Below are 21,303 nucleotides of genomic sequence, written 5' to 3'. Positions count from 1 at the left end.
ATGGAAACCCCAAAAGAATATTTTTTTTAAAAAAAATATGTTAGAATTGTCAATAGCTGCAGTTATCAAAATAAGCTCCTATGATTTGTTGTGGAGAATCTGTACACTATGTGAAGATGTATTGCTGTGATTGGTGTAATAAGAAGCTGAACTGCTAATTGCTAGGCAGGAGGTGTAGGTGGGATTTCCAGGGAGAGAGAGGAAGAGGAGGAGACAGGGAGAGGAAACAGGGTGTGCAAGATGGAAGAAAGGTAATGCCATGTACTAGAACATAGATTAATAGAAATGGGTTAATTTAAATCGTAAGAGCTAGTTAGGAACAAGCCTAAGCTATTGGCTGAGCTTTCATATTTATTTAATAAGAAGTCTTCATGTCATTATTTGGGAGCTGGCTGATGGGACAGAAACAGACTTGTTACATGAATTACCACTGAGTTGGTCTATAAGTTTCTTTGGGGGATTTGAGTAGCTAAAATTTATTTATTCATTCCCAGATACTTATTTAAGCACTCACTAATGTGTGAGGCATCTGTGATACAGAATGAGGTACATAGGTACCTTGCCAGATAGTTTTCACTCTAAATGGCAAATCCAAGAGAATGTGCGCGCGCACTCACACACACTCAGGCACGCACACACACGCACACGCGCACATACACACAAGAATGTGAAGGTAGAGTTTGGGAGGTGCGATTCTTCTCATTGTAGAAGGGTGCCAATGGTCAGGAAGTTAGTCCTTCGCCTAAAATTCACACATTTGCTCTTTGTGTTGGATAGTTTACAAGGGCAACTCGCTTGTACTGCTGCCTTGGGGAACTAAGAGCACTCCAGAAGCAGCAGAGATAAAGTAGAGATTCCATCAGCCCTTGGTCAGTACCTACTGAGCGGCTATGGACTACAATTCCCAGGAGGCGTTGCGGCACAGCGCGCGGAGGGTCGTGTCATCTGTGTGCGCCTCCCGGTAGCGCGTGCAGGCTGAGAGAGCATGGCAGCTGCCCAGGCAGAGGTGGAGTCATCTCTGAATGCACACTCAGCCCCAGGTGCTGCAGGGACAGCCGTGAGCCCTGTAGCCGCAGATGCAGCCGCAGCGGCAGCGGCCCCGACCGGATCGCAAGCCCAGGTCTCCAAGGCCGCCCTGGCTGCTAAGCTGCTGTCGCTCAGCGGCGTGTTCGCCGTGCACAAGCCCAAAGGGCCCACGTCAGCCGAGCTGCTGAATCGGCTGAAGGAGAAGCTGCTGGCAGGTACTGCAGCCGGGACGGGGGACTGAAATTTATTATTTATTTATTTATTTATTTATTTATTTGCTGACTCAATTTTGCGCGCTCAGGGCTCAAGACAGAGAGAAACAGAGAGAGGTTGCATCTGTCCAAGCGCGGACTCTTCCAACAGTGGCCACGAGAGCTCCACATGGGGAGCGTGTGTGTGTGTGTGTGTGTGTGTGTGTGTGTGTATTGGGGCCAACTTGCATACACAAGTTTCCACCCTGATGCTTGCAGCCCAATTTTCTGTAGTTTGATCCCTCCTCGGGCTTTTGTTTGGCTCTGTGAATGAGTCCCACCAAACGAAACTCTGGCTTTGAACCCCCAAGTTGCAAATTTAATGTACATTTGAAAAGCACATAGACCGAGTTGGCTGGGACTTAGAGAGAGACGTCATGTTTTGCCTTTTAGCGGGTGCGAGAATTGGTCCTTTAATCAAACACAGGTCCCTAATTCCCCGCATTTGCAGAGTCGGTGATTCTGAAGACCTGGGATTTTGGAGGAAAGAGAACTCTTAAGCAATCGCTCCAGAGCTAGGGCAAATACTCCGTAGTACTCTATAGAGCATATTTTGAGGAACATTAAAACAGAATGTTAGAGGAGCGTAGTTCATCAGCTCAGTAGATCAGTTAAAACTGTGGCATTAAGAACAAACAATGAACAAGACCTTCGTTTTGCTCTGCGTGTGTGTGTGTGTGTGTGTGTGTGTGTGCGCGCACGCGTGCATGTGTGCATGTGTTGTGTGTGTGATGGCTGGCCATCTTCAGAGAAGTTGTAGTACTGTCTTGAACCCAGAGCTTGCCAATTAAGCAAGTCTAGCTACTCAGCTTGCTCTCCAGAGAACAACCAGCCTGGCTCCCTTGCATAGGACTCAGACTTCAGGGTCACGTGGTATTCATGTGGGTACTGGAGATGCAAACTCCGGTCCTCATGATTGCATGGCAAACACTTTACCCTATGGGCAACCCGAGGTCCAGTCTTCTTGATTTTCATACTAAGCTGTGTCTTTGCTGTCTCATAGAGGCACAGAGATGAACAGTAGTCTCTTCCCTGAACTATGCTTGCAGTCTTGTGATTTCTGCAGGCTTTAGTCATAAAAGAAAAAAAAATGTAAGTTGTTGTTGTTGTAGGCTCTCCAATTTGGGCCTAGCCTGTCTTGGTACCAGTACAGAAACCTCTTACATTGTAGTCAAGGGTGGCCTGGAACTCACAGTGACCCTCTGCCTCAGTCCCTGAATGTGAAATTTACAGGTGGGCACCTCCATAACTGATTTTAAATTGTTTTAGACTTGGAACCAAACTATCCTAATGGGAATTTGCTAATTATAATAGGTAAAATGCAAGTTTAAATGTTTATTGTGTAATAGGTGCATGCTTCCAGATGCTAAATGCTGGTGTTACACCTGCTCCTTTGTTGAGGGTGATGGTTAACTTTGATTGCCAGCTCGGAATGACCTGGAATCTCCTGGGAAGGGACTGTCTGTGTTGGGTTGGTGTGTGGGCATGCCTACGAGGGATAGTTTAATAGAATTCACTGATGGGAAGAACCGACTGTGTGGGCACCATCCCCTATGCAGGGCATCGTGAACCATGTAATAGTGGAGAAATTGACTTGAGGGTGAGTTTGCCAATCATGAAGCATGCCTGCCTTCATTTTCACTCAGTCCCTGACTGGAGGTGACGTGATCAACCATCTCAAACTCTGTGGCGACAAACCATAAGCTGGAATCATGAGCTAAAATAAACTCTGAGTTACCTCTTGTGAAGGCATTTTATTATGCCATTGACAGCAGTAGATACTGTTTTCTTTATGCTTCATTTCCTGTCAGGGGACTAAGGGATTGGACTGATGAGTCAAGGCTGTTGCTAGGCTGGTTGCTGGGCAGCGCTCATGGAGATACGGGTACCTTGTCTATACTGCTTGTGATGGGATGTTCTTTATCCATGTTAGCTTAAATCGCTTCCCAAATGCCATCATAACATCCCCAACCCCTCATCTCCCAGCCCACCCCCAATCAGAATCGCCTTGCAGGATGCTTGACCATAGCTCATTCTGTCCTGTCCAGGTTTGGGAAACACCCTTTCACTCACAGTCAGCAGCCGCAGTTAACATCCTTTGCCTGACCTTGTAGTGATCCCCACCATTGCAGGATCCCCTCTTCTGTGACCTTGAACCTTCCAAGGCCCGAAGCAGACTAGGTTTTTATAGTTTGAAAATGTAACACGAAATGTAACAGCTTCAAGCTGAAGGTCAGAGAAGCAAAGCAGCCAGCTGAAATGCAGATCCTGTCTCCATGAATCCTCAGAGGCAAAAACTCTGAGCTCCTGTCTCCTCCTCCTCCTTTTATTCCTTTCTCCACTCAGCCATATCCTCCTGTCTCTACCTCTATTGTGCTGGGATTAAAGGCGTGTGATCCCAATTTCTGGGATTAAAGCTGTGAGCTCTGTTTCTCTTTTAGACTGATTCACTCTTGTGTAGCCCCGGATGGCCTTGAACTCACAGACATCCACCCGCCTCTGTCTCCTGAGTTCCGGGATTAAAGGTGTGTGCCACCACTGCCTAGCTTCTACAGCTAACTAGTGTGGCTGGCTTTGCTTTCTGACCCTTCAGGCAATCTTTATTAAATCATAAATAATATATCACCGCAAGAAAGGACCTTCAGTGGTCGTTCATAAACACTCATCTGAATAGTTGTTTCAGAAGAGTGAATGGAATTTCACTAGTGTGGCAGAGACCTTATGTGTGTAAATTAAAAATAAATTTGGGCCCAGACAAGATGATTGGAGTTATGAGACATTTATGCTGTGGGACGTATCAGGAGTTCCCTAATGTATTTTTGTAATTTCACTGACAGGTGAAGCATTTTAAGTTCAGGCCTGATCTTCGAGCTGTGGCTCTCAACCTTCCTAATGCCTGGACACTTTAATGTCCTTCGTGCTGTGGACCCAGCCATAAGATTATTTTCATTGCTACTTCATAGCCGTAAATTTGCTACTGTTATGAATCATAAGGTAAATATCTGATATGGAGGCTGGCTGACATGTGACCCCTGTGAAAGGGTCGTGACCCCACGGGCTGAGTTCTGGTTTCTAGTTGACTAGTTTTGAAATACCGTCCTGTTGTGTGCTTGGGTGTGGATGCGTGTGTGTGTGTGTGGAGGCCAGGGGGTTTTGAGACGTGGTTTCTCACAGGCCTGAACTCAGAGACTTACGTGTCTCCCCCCGCCCCACGATTATAAATTCTTATCAGCACACCCAGTTTTCTCTTTCATGTGTGTCCTGAGGTTTGAAGTCAGACCTTATGCTCGAGTGGCGAGTACCGTACCAGCTGAGCTATTTATTCCCAGCCTGGCTACATGGTTTTTGTTGTTTTGACTTTTGAAACAGGGCTCACCATGTACCCTTGGCTAGCCTGGACCTCACTACGTAGACCACCCTGGCCTCAAACTCATTGCTCTAAGCATGCAGCACCACACTGAGCCTCTGAGCCTGCCATGCAGACATTTTAAACTCCTCTTTTTTGGACCTAGGCTTACATTTGCGTTGTCTTAATTTTGAGTGGGTCATCTTGTCCATATTCCTCCTGACTGTCTTGGTAATTACTCTTTTCATCCCATGGCTCTTGCAGAAGCTGGAATGCCTTCCCCAGAATGGAACAAGAGGCAAAGGCAGACACTGAAACTTGGACATGGAGGGACACTGGACAGTGCTGCACAAGGTGTTCTGGGTAAGAGACACAAGGAAGTTCAGTAGCACTTTTCTCCTGTGATTCCAGGAGTGCTAGTCAAATGCAGATTAAATCAAACCCTGGCTCCGCAGCACAGCCTGGAAGGTTCTAGTTGCACTGCATTTACAGTGCTTCTTCCAGGGAGTCCTTGGGTGGTGCGAAGCCACAGCACCCGGTGCACAGCACACACACATCATACATCACACACACATCACACACACACACACACACATCATATATCACACACACACACACACATCACACACACAGCACCAGTGCACAGCACACACACATACATCATACATCACACACATCACACACACACATCATACATCATACACACATCACACACATCATACATCACACACACACACATCACACATCACACACAGCACACACACACACACATCATACATCATACATCACACACAGCACACATCACACACACACACAGCACACACACACACATCATACATCACACACACACATCATACATCACACATCACACACACACACATCACACACACACAGCACACACACACATCATACATCACACACAGCACACATCACACACAGCACACACACACATCACACATCACACACAACACACACACACATCATACATCACACACAGCACACACACACACACACAGCACACACACACACAGCACACACAACACACACACACATCATACATCACACACAGCACACACACACATCATACATCACACACACAGCACACACACAGCACACACCCACCACACACACACACACAGCACCATCGTCTCTTCTATGCGTGCACGGGGCTTTGAGCAGAGGTTTGTACCCGAGCAGAGCAGTTAGCACACCAGGTATGAAACCGTTGTTTGGAAAGGTGTGTGTGGCTGCTGCCTGTGGGCCTGGGTCAGAGGAACTATTTCCTCTCTTTCCTGTGTCTTAACATGTTTGCTGTTTGACTCTGTGGACTTCTGCTTCCGTCTAGGAATCTGGAATGCTGGGCCATCTCACAGGCACAGGCGTTACGGCATTTTCTTATCCTGTCAGGTCCTGCCGCTTCAGCCCCAAGTGAACACATGGACGCTATATTAATAATGAGACTGTTGGCCAATGGCTAGGGCTTCTTATTGGCTAGCTCTGTCTAAATTATTAACCCATATCTGTTAGCCTGCGCATTGCCACAAGGCTCTGGCTTACCTGTAATCTGGCACAAGGCATCTCTACCCACGACTCCACCCAGCATTCTCCTCATCCCCTAGGCTCGTCTGTCTTGCTGCCTGGCCAACCAGTGTTTTATTCATCAACTAATAAGAGAAACACATATACAGAAGGACATCCCCCATCACACGGGTGCCTGGGTGACCATTTCCCAAAGCCAAACAAAACGCTGGGTGCTGTTTCTGACATGTTTCCTGAGAGAAGCTTTGTGTGTGTGTGGTGTTGCATTTCAGCTTTGTTGAAAGAGCAGGCCAGTGTATCCCCCAAGCAGGAGGGAGAGGGGTTGAGGAAGGCGGGCTGTGGGTTTCTCCAATGTCTTTTTCCCTGGTACAATCTTACTATGTCAGGGAATCTCACCGTCATAAATGCACTATGAATAATAGATCCTAGCTGTTTATTAGTCTTTGGGTATGGAATTGTTGTAGGGTACTGACAAGGTATAGGACAGCTTTGGGGGTATTGCTATATCTATAATCGCAGATCACTTCTCTTTAGAACATAAACCCTATGGTTTTTGAAGGGAAGCCATCTGTTTTTCACAGATTCATAGGTTTAGTTGCTTATGGAAGAGAACTCGGTAGTATTGATTGAGAGGAGAAAAATCATCTGTCCTTTCAAATGTCTCGTTTTAGAACTGTGGTAGAGGCTTGTAGTCTTAGCTTTATGGACTGTTAAGGTGTTCATCCAAGGGTAGGGTATATTTCAAACTCCCTGAGGTTGCACAGTATGCACAGGAATGTATATTTGGGCCTCCTCCATCCCCGCATACTAGAAACAAACCTCTATTGCTATGTGAGATTCCTGACTTGATTTAGCCTGCCTGCCTTTGCTTCCTGAGTGCTGGGATTAAAGGTGTGCACCACCATGTTGGCCCTATGAAAGCTTTTTTGGAGCACGGGGAATTAGAGGGGCTTCCTTTTGGGCCGTCCTGGGGTGGTTCAGGTGAACCTGTAGACTTGCCTTTCCTGTGGCTGAAGCTGGTGTGTTTTCGCTGTGACTGATGCTAGGGTGGTGTGTCTCTGAGGTGTGTGTGTGTCCGTGTGTCCCCCAGCTCCAGCCCACCCTGCCCCCCACTGAGTCACTGCTGTGCTGCTATTCCTTCCATCCTGTTGCGACTTTCCTATGTCCTTTCTCTCTCTGTCTGATTTTCCACTCTCCCCGATCTTGACTCTGTTCCTGTCACATGTCACACGGGGCAGCTTTGATCTGCCATCTTACCGGGAAGTCCTCTATGCGCTTTAGAAACTGTTATTTGCATTTGTGGTACAGATCCAAGATCTAAGGCGAAAAGTCAGTTTGAAAGAAAAATAAGAAAACACACACACACACACACACACACACACACACACACACACACACACAGCTTCCGTGTAGAAAGCTCTGGGAATGCAGAATAGTGCCATCGCCTGTCCACAGAAGGAGTCCCTCTTTATGCCTGCAGACACAGGCTTGAAAACATTTCAGTGAACATAGAATTTGGAGTATAGAGTAGCAAATGTAATCAGACGTTTCTCTCCCGCCCGCTAGTTCCCAGATAACCACTCAGAGACTTAATATTAATTTCGAGCTGTCCTGTTAGCTCTGACTTATTATTAACCAGTTTGTGTACCCTAAATTAACCCATTTCTGTTAATCTGCGTGGTCACATGACTTGTTACCTCACATCTTGCTTCTCCAGGGGCCGCGGGTGTCTCTCCGACTCCTCCCTCTTTCTCTCCGAATCGTATCTGTTTAGATTTCCCACCCAGCTGTATTCTGCTTGGCTATTGGCCAAACCAGCTTCTTTATTAACCAATGGGAATAAAGCATATTCACAGCACACAGAAGGGAAGAAATTGTGAGAAAACCCCTTATTCTATGCACCCTGTGCCCCACATTTGCCAAGCCGTGCATCTACCCTGTAACTGAAGTTCCCCTTGTCTCCCGTACTGACTTTTCCAGGGTGTGAGGGCTGCCCTCTTAGCGATCGGTAACATTTGTGCCCTTGAGTCTCCATCCAGCCCTCGGGAAAGCGCAGGTCCCGACCGACCGCAGCCACGCTTGCTAGGTAACCCCTGCTGGGCCAGCCGCCCCGCATTCTGCTTCCACGAACCACCTTCGTTCGTTCTTCTGGGCCACCCACTTAGCCTGGAGCCATCGTCACGGCGCAGCGCGTGGCTGGGTTAATTAAAGTCACCTGCTTGTGAGGCTGCTGCCCCGCCTTGTGTGTGAGAATCTGTGCACTCCGCTCCCTCCCACCAGGCTGCTTTCTCTGCACACACCCTGCACACTCACTCCACTTGCTGTGCTGACTGGAGACTCACCTGCCTGTGATCAGGTTCTAGAGTCTTTGCTGCCATTCCACAGGTTTTGCCTGAGCAAGTGCTGCCGCGTGAAGAACTTTGAGCTCACGGGCGGGCGGCCTTGGATCTTAGTTCTTCACTATTATGGTTTCTACTAAAAGACCATGCTAGGGGCATGGGTGTCTGCGGGGCCTCGGGTGGACCGTATGAATGAGTTGAGACTTGAGCTATGTTTTGAAGGCTGGGTTTTGAATATTTCGGAGTTGGGCCTCATGAAGGTCATGTGAGCTGTGCAGTGAGCACAGCAAGAGTTTAAAAAACTGTTAGGAAGTCGTCAGGGCTGGGGAAGGAAGGCTGGGGTGTGCAGTGTTCAGGGCTGGGGAAGGAAGGCTGGGGTGTGCAGTGGTCGGGGCTGGGGAAGGAAGGCCGGGGTGTGCAGTGGTCGGGGCTGGGATACAGATGTGCAGTGGTCGGGGCTGGGGAAGGAAGGCTGGGGTGTGCAGTGGTCGGGGCTGGGGAAGGAAGGCCCGGGTGTGCAGTGGTCGGGGCTGGGAAGGAGGGCCGGGGTGTGCAGTGGTCGGGGCTGGGGAAGGAAGGCTGGGATACAGATGTGCAGTGTTCAGGGCTGGAGAAGGAAGGCCCGGGTGTGCAGTGGTCGGGGCTGCGGGTGGTATCGCTGAGGAGACACACAGTTTGAAGTTCAGCTCCCCCTTGCATGTCTTGAGCTGTGAGAACCCGGCCAGCATTCTCAGTCCCCACAGGCCTCAGTTCCTTCATGCTTGGGGTAGAGATAATGATTGATACACCTTGTAAGGCTTGAACGACGTAGCAAATGGAAATTAAATGGCAGCTGCTGTAAATATTGACGACGCTCTTTGTCAGCTAACAGCCATTTTGCCTTGTTTCCCTCTGAATTCTCAATTGTGCAGCTACATTGTTTTCTTATGGTAAATACTTGCATCCTTACAAAAAATCGCCTGCTTTTATAATGAGACATTATTAAATCCACTCTACTGTCCCTGGTGAGCTGTGGCGTGCAATGATAAGTTTCAGAATACTCGTCTAACCCGGCAAAGATGTGTTACATATGTTCATGCTGCATTTGTTAAAGATGTGTTGTGTTTGCATTAATTCAATAAAATTACCCTGGGCTCAGAAAGGCTGGGTTAGCTTCTGGTTGACAGGAAGTAGCAAGGAGGAGCTTAGTGTAGGTTTTTTTTTTTTCCCCTTGGGAGGGGGTCAGTGTGGAAGGGAGTGTTTCCGGGAAGCCAGCAAAGAAAGTTAGCCAGTTGCTACTCTGACTGTATGAGCTCGCAAGTTTTCACCCTAGCCTTTGAATCTTGAGTTTTATTAGATTTTATTAGAACTTAGAGATTTAGTTAGAACTCCCTTTAGCGGCAGTAACATTAGCCATCGTCTCCCCCAGGCTACTACGGCTGGCTTTAGTGGCTGGCTGCTGTAGCTTAGAGCCCAGCACTGTGAGGAAGGTCAGAGACCTAATGTCTGAAGCAGCTAGAACCTCAGCCGCCCTGCTGGGTTGGCTGGTCCAGCTTGAAGCAATTCTCACCCTCATTCTAGCTGTGGTGTGTGTGTGTGTGTGTGTGTGTGTGTCTGTCTGTCTGTCTGTCTGTGTTGTTTTTGTAGGGTCACCCCTTGACTGATTAGCCATCTTTCTCGTTTCTAATCATCTTTAATGGTTCGTTAGCTGCAATGATGTCTTTTGCTTTGTTTAGTAATGAGTTCTGCCAGCCTTGCCTCAGCCCACTTGAACATGGCTAATTGTACCACATCTTTGTTATGGTACCCGTATAAAATCCCAGCATCCTTTGGGGCTGCTCTGAATCTCCATCCTGTAGTTGGCTGTGTTGAGGCATCTGCTGTGTTTAATATTTGGGAATGGAAAGATAATTCTTTTTTTCTCTTTTCCTATTCAGAATTTGTTAGCTTCCCGACATCATCTAACTGAATTAATAGGAACCTAAATTCTATTAAATGTGTATTCGTTATAACCTTGCACTACAAAGGCCAGTAAATTATGAACAAGATATGCAGATGTTTGACAAACTTTGTTTTCGGAGTAGATTGCCATAATATTTCTTTCTTCCATAGTGGTTGGAATTGGAAGAGGAACAAAAATGTTGACCAGTATGTTGTCGGGGTCCAAGGTAAGTCTGTCAGAATGTTTTTCTTTCTTCTTCAATGTTTTTCTCAGTGACTGTCTAACTTTTCTATTGCTGTGACAACCCACCATGACCAAGGCAACTTATGAGGAGTCTAATTGGACTCACAGTTCCAAAAGGTTAGCTTCTAACAGGAGCAAAGATAAGGTTAGCTTCTAACAGGAGCAGAGACAGGGTTAGCTTCTAACAGGAGCAAAGGCCTGGCAGCAGGCAGTTAGGGCAGCAGCCGAGGGCTCACATCTCAGACATAATCAGGACCCAAGGAACAAGCTGGAAATGGTATGGCAGGAATATTTGAAACCTCAAAGCCCACCCCCAGTGTTACACCTCCTCCAACAAGACCACAGCTCCAAATTGCTCCTAAACAGTTCCACCGACTGAGGGCCAAGTACTCAAAACATATGGGGGCCATTCTCACTCAAGCTAGCACAGTGACCTCCATGTTGAATTTCATTAATAAAAATAAACAGACAAACAAGAACACTTGAGGACTGAGAGATGGCTTAGAGTATTTGTTGCTTTTCTAAAGGACCTAGGTTCCATTCCCAGCACCCATATGATGGTCACAACCAGGTGTAACTCCATTCCCTGGGGGGGGGTAGGGTGGGGGGGAGGTACTCATGTATCTAAAATTTAAAAAAAAAAAAAGCCAGACATGGTGGTATAGGACTGTAATTCCAGGATGTAGATGCTGACATAGGAGTATCGTTGCAAGTTTAAAGCCAGTCTGAACTACATAGAGAAACCGACCTCAAAATCTAAAATGAATAAATAAATAGCAGAAATTGCATGGATTAAGTGTCTTTCCTACTCATCGTAATGCTGTAAATACAAGGCTATGAATTGAACAGTTAGACCAAAAATATTTTATACATTCTATATTTAGATTTCTTAATGATGAAAGGAGATTATAGATTATAAATTCCAGTGGAAGATTGTGTGTGTGTGTGTGTGTGTGTGTGTGTGTGTGTGTGTGTCTTTGTACAGACATTCATGTTAATGCTACTGTGCCTGGATCTTCACCGGTTTTGGGAATTTGAAATAGTGTTTGCATGTCAAACACTCTACCCACTGAGCTATTTTCTCCAGACCCATTTTTTTTTTTTAGCCTCGGGATTTTTATAAAAACAGACCATTTTGTTAACTCTGTATTTTTAATAAAAACAAGCTTTGTTCAGTAATTGTAAAATAAAGTCACGGGGTTGCTAAGAGAATGCTCAGTAGTGCAAGTGTGAAAACTTGGTTCAGATCTTCAGTACTAACATGAGACGCCAGCGTGGGGCGTGTATCTGTAACCAAACTGTTGAGGGGCAGAGACAAGTACATCCCGGAACTCACCGGGTATCCAGTGTAGGCAGAATGGTAAAACAGGCGGGAAAGGCATTCATGGAAGATGTTCCAACGTCAGCCTGTGCCTATACACACGTGCACCCCCCCACACACACATACACACACACAGATACACACACACACAGACACACACACAGATACACTCACAGATACACTCACAGATAAACTCACACACAGACACACACAGATACACACAGACACACTCACACACAGACACACACACAGATACACACACACACAGACACACACACAGATACACACACACACAGACACACACACAGATACACTCACAGATACACTCACAGATAAACTCACACACAGACACACACAGACACACACACAGATACACACAGACACACTCACACACAGACACACACACAGATACACACACAGATACACACACACAGACACACACACAGATACACACAGACACACACACAGATACACACACACAGACACAAACACAGATACACACAGACACACTCACACACACAGACACATACACAGATACACACACATAGACACACTCACACACACAGACACACTCACACACAGACACACACACAGACACACCCACACACAGATACACACACAGATACACACACACACACAGACACACACAGAGACACACACAGACACACACAGACACACACAGATACACACACACACAGATACACACACACAGACACACACACAGACACACACACAGACACACTCACACAGACACACACGTGTGCGAGCACACACATGCATACACATACACATACACACACATATGCACATACACATATGCACACCACACACACATGCACATACACACACATACAGACACATACACACACATACAGACACATACACACACGTGCGCACACACACACACACACATAAACACCCATGCACCACAAAATAAGACAGTGGGACCCGTTTAAGATGATAAATTATATTGCTTGTCTATGGACGTAGCCTTAACTAAATCCAAGTGTGCTCTTTTGGGCACTTGGGAGGAGAAAGGGAGGGAACATGGGACCACTTGTGTTCGGCATGGTAGAAGGAATACTGAAGAGAAAGGATGTCAAAGTTGTCAGCCTGTAGGCTAACCCCCTCCCATGTATGTACACACAACACACACACATGCACACACAAGTGTTGAAATGCGAGTCATGCCTACTAGTAGATTTATACATTGTTCTTAAGCACCACCATGCAGTTTGCAATCTGTTTCGGATACAAGGTTTTGCTATTTGCTTTAATTGTTTCTTAACTACAGAATGTAAATGATGGCCATTTAGCAGGGCAATAAGGGTTATATTTTATTTTTTACATTATTTTGTATCTTTAAAAATTTTACAATGAACAAATCAGTTTTATGCCAGTAACAAAAAGACATATTTAAATTAATAATTTGTTCAGGCTTTTCTTCCCCAAGCTAAAATTGGTGGAGGTCACTGAAATATTTGCTGTTCAACCCTTTCTACAAACTCGTAAGCACATGCAGTGTGCTGTGCTACAGAAAGAGTTCACTTGTAAATTCCAGGAATATTTTCAGAAAAGTGATGGCTGAATATGTGGACACATCTGGCTCAAGTTTTATTTGGTTGAAACCATTTTGGTGTTCAGCTATGGAAGCTGAATGTCACATAAAACTCAGGGGTCCTCAGATGACTGTAACAGAAACAGAACACCCAGGTGTGTCTCATCACAGAAACCTAACTCAGTGTTTCACAGAATTTTGAATCAGGCTTTGATGTTTGCTTTTCTCAAACTTGTGATTTTATGTTATGTATTTGCTAAAAAGATGAAGTCATTTTATTTTAACTTGGGTGTTGAAGATTGCATTTTTGTTAGAAACAATTAGTAGCTATTTAGTGATACTGTTGTGATAGTCTATATTCCTTACTTTGTAAGTTGCTATGGTAAAATGCATAACAAATATAAGTTAATGGTTTCTTTGGGCTCACAGCTCCTGGTTTCAGTCCAGCATGGTGGCTGGAGCTGTGGCTCCTGCCTCACTAAGTGAGTAAGCAGAGAATGGAATTCTGATGCCTGTGCCTACATTACTAACCCTAATCTAATCCACACAGTTCTTTACTAACAGATCCAAATATTTTTTTTTCCATTGTGCTTCTAAATCCCATTAAGTTGACAATAGAGATTGGCTATCATATAGATAGTAAAAATTCATTTTTACTGTGAGGCTATACACACAGACATCTATAAAAGCAAACATTTTCATCAAATAACTCCAATCCTATATGCAATATTTCTTTGTTTGAAATGGGGTCTCATGTGGCCATGACTGGCCTTGAACTTCTGATCCTTCTGCCAGTGCTTTGTAAGTGCTGGGGTTGGGTGTTGTGACCACGATATGCTTCTCTGTCCCGCTACTCCCCAGTCTCTGGTGTGCTTTTGACATTTTCTCTCTAGCGCATTTTAAAAGACGTCAGTGACTATAACCTCCACGCGACCCAGACTTAATGGCTGAACTAATGTTCACTCCTTTTCGGTTTCCTAAATATATACAGATGGCTTTTCATTTTTACCATACACGGCTCGAAACATTACACTTGTGTCCAGGGCGGAGTTACTTCATTTCATTCTAGGGTGGTAGGTATACTCAGTTTATGTTACATCCATATTGTGAACTCTCCCCTCACAAGCCAGGCCTGACTGGAGGCATTGCTATTCTAACATGGCCAAAATCTCCCTGCAGTCAAGAAACATTTCTCCTCAGTACTCTTTCATGTAGTTGCTCTTCATTAACAGGAAGAGTACTGGATGTTATTTTGCATTTTATTACTTTGTTTGCTAGAGGTAGAATATCACTATGTAACCTGCGCTGGCCTGGAACTCACTGTTTAGATCAGGCTGGCCTGGAACTCACTGCTTCCTGAGTGCTGGGATCAGAGATCTTTGTCACCATTGGGCTCACATGTAAAATCTTCAGGGTATTTGCTGTTGCTAGTGTCCGTGGAGACGGAGACTGCCGGGGCATCAGATCTAGTGTCCGTGGAGACGGAGACTGCCCGGGCATCAGATCTAGTGTCTGTGGAGACGGAGACTGCCCGGGCATCAGAGCTTGCACTTTCTCATTCAGGGGGGGTGTTGGAGCCAGCAGGCCCAGCCCTGCCCGCCGGGGCCCTGACTGTAGGCCTTGCTTTGTCTGTGACCATCCCAGTCTTGGGTCTTGGGCGTTTTTCACTGCTCTTCTGGGTTATGTGTATAATGTGTGTGGAAAGCATCTAGGTTTTCCTCACAGCTCTTCAGTACAGGAAGTTTCAGGTGTCACCTAGTCCTTTCTCTTCTGAGTCCTAGGCCTGCTAGAATTGCTCTAACTCCATGGTCCATATATACTTGAAGTCAGTTTTATCCAAACAAGTTCTTGGCTATAGCTAATTGTTCTTTTTAAAATCCCTATAATTTCTTGAACTATAAAGAAAACAGCATTCATCAGAAAGGAAAGGCTATTTTTTTTTTTTTTTTTTTAAAGACGAGGCAGTTTCTCCAGACAGAAACTTAACATATTAAAAGATTTGGGGGTGTAGATAGATGTGGTTCTCAAAAGAATTTATAAGCCAGGTGCACTGGCGCACACTTGGCCCCAGTGTTCTCTGCAGGAGTTAGAGATCGTGGATATAAGGCTAGCATGGTCTACATAGGAAGTACCTGGCTAGCCAGAGCTACACAATGAGAACCTATCCCAGAAAGAAAAAAATAGTGTGACATCTATGTAGAGTTCGGCCTTGATAAAATATAATTTAGAAAAAATTCTTCTGGGAGGTAGACTAATATCTGGCGTGTAAAAGAAGGCAGGGCCTCCCCCCTCCCCTAAATTAATGCTGTGAACCGGTTAACAGCAAAAGCCAGGGAGCAAGTGCACTGAAGTCCCAGGCTTTGATGAGCTGCCTTTTCACGTTTTCTGTACGAGGATTGCAGTTGGCACATGTAAGATGCCTTAGAGACCAGAGCACACGAAAGAGTGGCCTATTACGAAGATGTGAATCCGATTATCACCATACAGACAAGCGGCTACCTCATATCTACAAGGACGCAGACCACAGCTGTCTCTCGGGCAAAGCCGGGAAATGTCACTGCAGAACGAGTGTCTTTGCTGCTGCAGCTCCCACCCTGGATGTGGTCGGGCGGGGCAGCAGAAGTTTCTCCTAGAACACCAGCGTCTTAGGGCTACGGGTGTTGCTGCGCCTGTGAGATCCAGCCAGGTCTTTAAGATTCGGAATTCTGTCAGTTGTGGGATGTCTGTACACTGTGTGAAGATGGATTTGCTGTGATTGGTGTAATAAAGAGCTGAACAGCCAATAGCTAGGCAGGAGGACTCTGGGGAGGAGGAAGGCAGAGACACCGGGAGGCATGAAGAAGGCACAGGAGTGGAAGCTGAAAGAGAGGTGAAGGCCGTACTGCAGAACATCGGTTAACAAAAATGTGAGTCAATGGGAGTTGTAAGAGCTAGTGGTACACGCCTAATCTAAGACCGAGCTTTCATAATTATCAAGACGGCTCAGTGTCATTATTTGGGAGCTGGCTGGTGAGACAGAGAAAGACTTGTTACAGTCAGTCTCCTTCAGAGGCCGGTTCAATTTGTCCCCTTTCTGTATCTTAGTTTTCAAATGTTTCTTAAGAACTTTATTGAAAATTGAAGGCTGGCACTTAGGAGCTTGAAAGAGCTGTTTCTTTTATAATGAAGACATTCAAAGTCTCTCTCTCTCTTTTTTTTAATGAAAATGAGCTTTATTACATCAAGTAATAAATACAAAGATGCAACAGCTTCAGTCATTTTCTAACAGATGTTGTGATCATCTCACGATAAACATGGAACTGAGATCTACAGTCTCAGCGTGGACACTTGCAGGGCGCTTGGTAGCTTCGGTGGATTGCTCTTCAGTATTTATAACTTGTGCATTTTAAAGATTGACTTCAAAGCACTCAGTCATGCAAACGCTTAAGCAGAGAAGCTCCTTGAAGCAGGGTCTACACTGTACACAGGCGGGCCAGCTACTAAGCAAACGCGCTGTGGTTTGCACTCAAGTCCTCAGAGGCAGGTGATGCAAATGGCAAATGTATCCAAAGGGAGATTAAAGGGGACACTGGTATTTGGGGGCAAACAACAGCTTGCTATGAAGTAGCTTCACAAACACCTTTTAGATCAATGTTTGGGAAAAAAAAAAAGAAAAAGAGCTGGATGGATGGTTCCTAACTACTTAAAATGCACATCGTCAGTAACTGCAAAATGTCTTCCCAATCATCTGAATGTGGGTTCAGAGCTTAATGACCATGGTAGGAAAACTACTGCCATTTTGAACAAAGCCTCTCATCTCCACGGGGTAGCAAGATGGGCCCCTTCAGACTGGCCAGGGGCTAGGACCTGGCATTACGTTCTGTTTCAGCCAAGCACTCCCGAACCAGGCTTCAGGCACGAACGATGCCTCGTTTTAGTCTTTCCATGGCGCTCTTGCTCCCGGCATATGTGGGTCTGATCTCTTTCCCCAACTCTTCAGTGATGGCCAGCAGCTCTGCATACTTACTCTGAGGCACCCGGCTATTTCCAGTTCCCTGGGTGTAGCCTAGTGATGCTGGCCCCTAGTCACTCAGCAGCTGGCGATATTGGGAGGATGTCGCCATGCTAGTAGAAGGCGAGTGGATACTTCCGGCGTTGAGGGCGGCAGCGGGCATGTACACACTCAAGTTCGGCTTGCACTTTTTGTTGTCGCGGGCTCGGGCCGCGCCAGCATATATGGCCTTCCCTCACCCTGCCGCAGTAAATCACCCATACATCGGGCGTGCGGCGCAGGACTGGCCGCAAACTTTGAGCTGAGCCCTCAAAGTCTCTTTTAAGTTAAAAAAAAAAAAAAAAATTCCTCATCCTCAGTAATATGTCCCCCTTTCTTTGTTCAGTCTTGAATTGTGAACTGTCAGATCAAGCTTGATGAGTAGATGGGAATTGTTTTAGCCGGAAATCACAAGTCCCAAAGAACACAAAGTTTATTGGGGTTTTCTACAGCGTTTTTGCTTGTTTGCTGTATGAAATTATACTGTAATAAATACAACGATCTAACAGAGTTCACAACTCGCAGGAATCAACTGGGCATTGGTAGCGCACGTCTTTAACCCCAGCTCTGGGGAGGCAGAGACAGGTGGATCTCTGTGAGTTGGAGGCCAGCCTGGTCTACAAGAGCTAGTTCTAGGACAGGGTCCAAAGCTACACAGAGAAACCTTGTCTCAAAAAACCAGAACAACTCCCAGGAATCCATGCCGGAGAATAATTCACACCCGGCAGGTGAGGAGGAATGTGTATACACAGGAGCACACACCAAGTTCTGTGTAGTTGTTTTAGCTTCGGCACAATGGCTGCACCTTAATCTACCGCTGTTTCAGCCAGCAATCGCAATCTGCTGTTAGTGTCCTGCTTCTCTGGCAGTGACCCTGACTCTCATACCACAGCCTGATGGTGTGAGCATCGGCTCTGTCACTGCAGCTGACGGCAGCTTTAATTAAATCTTTATCTTCGAGATTCAAGGCTGGGGTGGAACCTGCTAGCTGAGAGGCTGGGTCGCACCTAGCAAAACTTCTGTCCATGCTGGCGTCTCTTAAAGACCTGTGCCTCCAGTGCACCAAACCAGAAAAGGTTGTACAACCTGCTTCCGGTGTCTCCCTGTCTCTCCGGGATGCCCGCTGGTACTCTGTGATGACTTACTAATGCAGCCTCCTGACCCAAGGTTAATTTTATTTAATCAATGCAAATGCAGACGCGGGGTTCACAGTGTGATCGAATATCCCCCAACAATTCCACCTTTTGTTTAAATAAACAGAAAAGGTTTTAACTCCACCACAGCAAAACTGTATACAATAAGAATCGTCAGGTATGGTCTAAATAAAGAAGAAAGGTTTTAACTCTAACATAGTAAAACTGAATATGATAAGAACAATTATGAAGTAAGGATTACATTCACAATGTCCAACCCATTTGTATTTGGCAAATTCAGAGAAACTATCTTGGTGAGTCCAAAGTTTTGTACCTAATTTCACTTTCTATCCTGACTTGTTTTACCAACCCTAAACTGTCTTCTTATACCTCAAAGCATTTTCTTAGATAAACAATTTAAGCTTTTATGTCTCCCAACCTTCCACACTTCCCACCTCTTTTGTGAGTTTCTTTTCTGAGTTTGGTAACAAGGAGAATTTTAACTGTAACTATCTCATCTCCAACTCCATCGGAGACCAGGGAAGGTTATAATATTACCCGATTAAACAGGAGGTGCGGAGCACACACTTCTAAAACAAGAAAGAGCAGAGACATCTGGTAGACTGGACAGTCACCCAAGCTTCCTCTGCAATGTGGGGGCATCCATCTTTGGCTTGTGGGCCTAGAATATCTGACAGACATTTCTGTGAAGCAGGAATTTTTAAGGACTGTCCTACCCTGTCTTGGAAAAGTTCATCAGTCCTCTTTTGTGTCCTGCCTGTCCGGTTTGGACAACATACTGTTAGAAGTTGAGGCTAGGACTGTTTCTTGCGCATTGGCTAGATTTGGCACAAAAAAAAAAAAAAAAAAAAAAAAAAAAAAGCAAACTCCACATGGAGGTTCCTTGATTCCTCTCTGTTGCTGGTATTTATTTCCTGTCTGGTCCCATAACTGCTTCAGCCCCAAATAAACATGTGGATGCTATATAATGATAAAACTGTTGGCTGATGGCTAGCACTTCTTAATGGCTAGCTCTGTCTTAATTGTTAACCCATAACTACTAATCTGTGCATTTCTATATGGCATTATCTTACCAGGGAACGCCTGGTGTGTCCTATCCTGGTCTCTATGTCCCTCTTGGTCTCTCTCTGCCTACCTTTCCCAGGATTCTCCTCATCTCCTATCCCCCACCCCCCATCTCACTGCCTCTATTGGCCAGACAGTGTTTTATTCATCAACCAATAAGAGAAACATCTATACCGAAGGACACCCCCCATCACCTAACATCCTTTCTGAAGTAGATTGGTGCTGCCAGGAGCAGATATGTCTCACTGTCAAGAAAAGCCTTATGTTATTAAAACATTAAGATGCCATATTATGTAGGTCTCTTAAGTGTTCGAAGAACATCTATCTAAAATATATATGTTTAACCTTGATAACATATATAATAACTACAAGCTTGATTATAGATGACTTAACTATTAATCTATATTTCTTAATTGTACATTACATTTTAAAATGAGCTGCATAGGTACAGTACCTTGTACAAGAACAGAAACGTATACAATATAACAAAAATAACATTACATTTGTATCAGTATATAAAAATCCATACCAATGTAAACTATTTGAGACTGATAGTTGTTTTTTTAGTTTAAAAGTAGATTCACTAATTACCAAAAAATAACATTAAATTTGTATCAATATATAAAATCCATATACATGTAAACAATTTGAGACTGGTAGTTTTTTTTTTTTTTTAAGTTTGAAAATAGATTCAATAATCTACCAAAAATAACCTTAAGTTTGTGTCAGTATACAAAAGTTCATACCAGCGTAGAATATGAGATTAATAGTTGCATTTTAATTTAAAGTAGATCCAATAATCTACCCTTTTATCCTATCCTTTCCATATCTTCCCCCTGTCTTTTCTTTCAGAAAGAGTTCCTTGAATCCCTTGTGTAGTTTCCTCCCTTACCATGACCAGTACCAATTTGCAACCCACCTCCCTGAACAATGATAAACATTCATGATCTACTGAATGACCAAAAACCACCCACCGCACCTCTTGGAAATGCTGGCATCATGTTCTTAAAATTACATTCTGTTGTCTGAGGGCAATGGCATCTTTGAGGGACCCTGAGAGCCGAGATAATGATCAAGTCCTGGGAGAGCTACCTGTATTGTTTTTTGTTTGTCTCTGTGTGGTAGGAAAGGGTAGAGCTTATCTGAAATCCTGGCTAGAGTAGTCTGTGAGGCTGGACCTCTGAACCAACCACCTTCAGACTGTCCTGATCATGGGGTGGTGTTTGTCAGCCCAGTGGTGTTACCACAGTCTAGGTGGAATTGTCACTGTGGGGACCCATCATCTTCTTGGATACTTCAAAGGTCACTTTTAGGAATGGTCACAGTTCACTACAGAAAATTTAAACGTTTTAAATGTCAGATGCAGCAGATCTCAGAGATGCGAAAGGATGGCAATCTATTAAGTACATCCAGATTACATAAACTTAATTCCTACAGTGACCCCCTTTAGACTGGAGTCCAGAATCAGGTTCAGGAAGCTAGATGAAGCCTGTTTCTAGAATTAGTACAC

The 21,303-nt window shown here is 45.1% G+C and overlaps 1 protein-coding gene across 1 annotated transcript in view; it reads left to right on the top strand.

The window, feature by feature from the left end:
• The first annotated feature begins 985 nt into the window (after positions 1-985).
• Positions 986-21,303, top strand: part of Trub1 (TruB pseudouridine synthase family member 1) — a 36,991-nt gene continuing 16,673 nt past the window's right edge. Inside the window, exons 1-3 of the mRNA XM_051199875.1 lie at positions 986-1,241; positions 4,888-4,986; positions 10,593-10,648. Coding sequence (XP_051055832.1) covers positions 986-1,241; positions 4,888-4,986; positions 10,593-10,648 — 411 coding nt within the window. The remainder of the gene's footprint in view (positions 1,242-4,887; positions 4,987-10,592; positions 10,649-21,303) is intronic.

This window comes from Phodopus roborovskii, unplaced genomic scaffold (genome assembly GCF_943737965.1).
Source record: "Phodopus roborovskii unplaced genomic scaffold, PHOROB, whole genome shotgun sequence".
NCBI lineage: Eukaryota > Metazoa > Chordata > Mammalia > Rodentia > Cricetidae > Phodopus > Phodopus roborovskii.
Note: the sequence above shows the minus strand (reverse complement) of the source record. Positions and strands in the feature narration are given on the sequence as shown.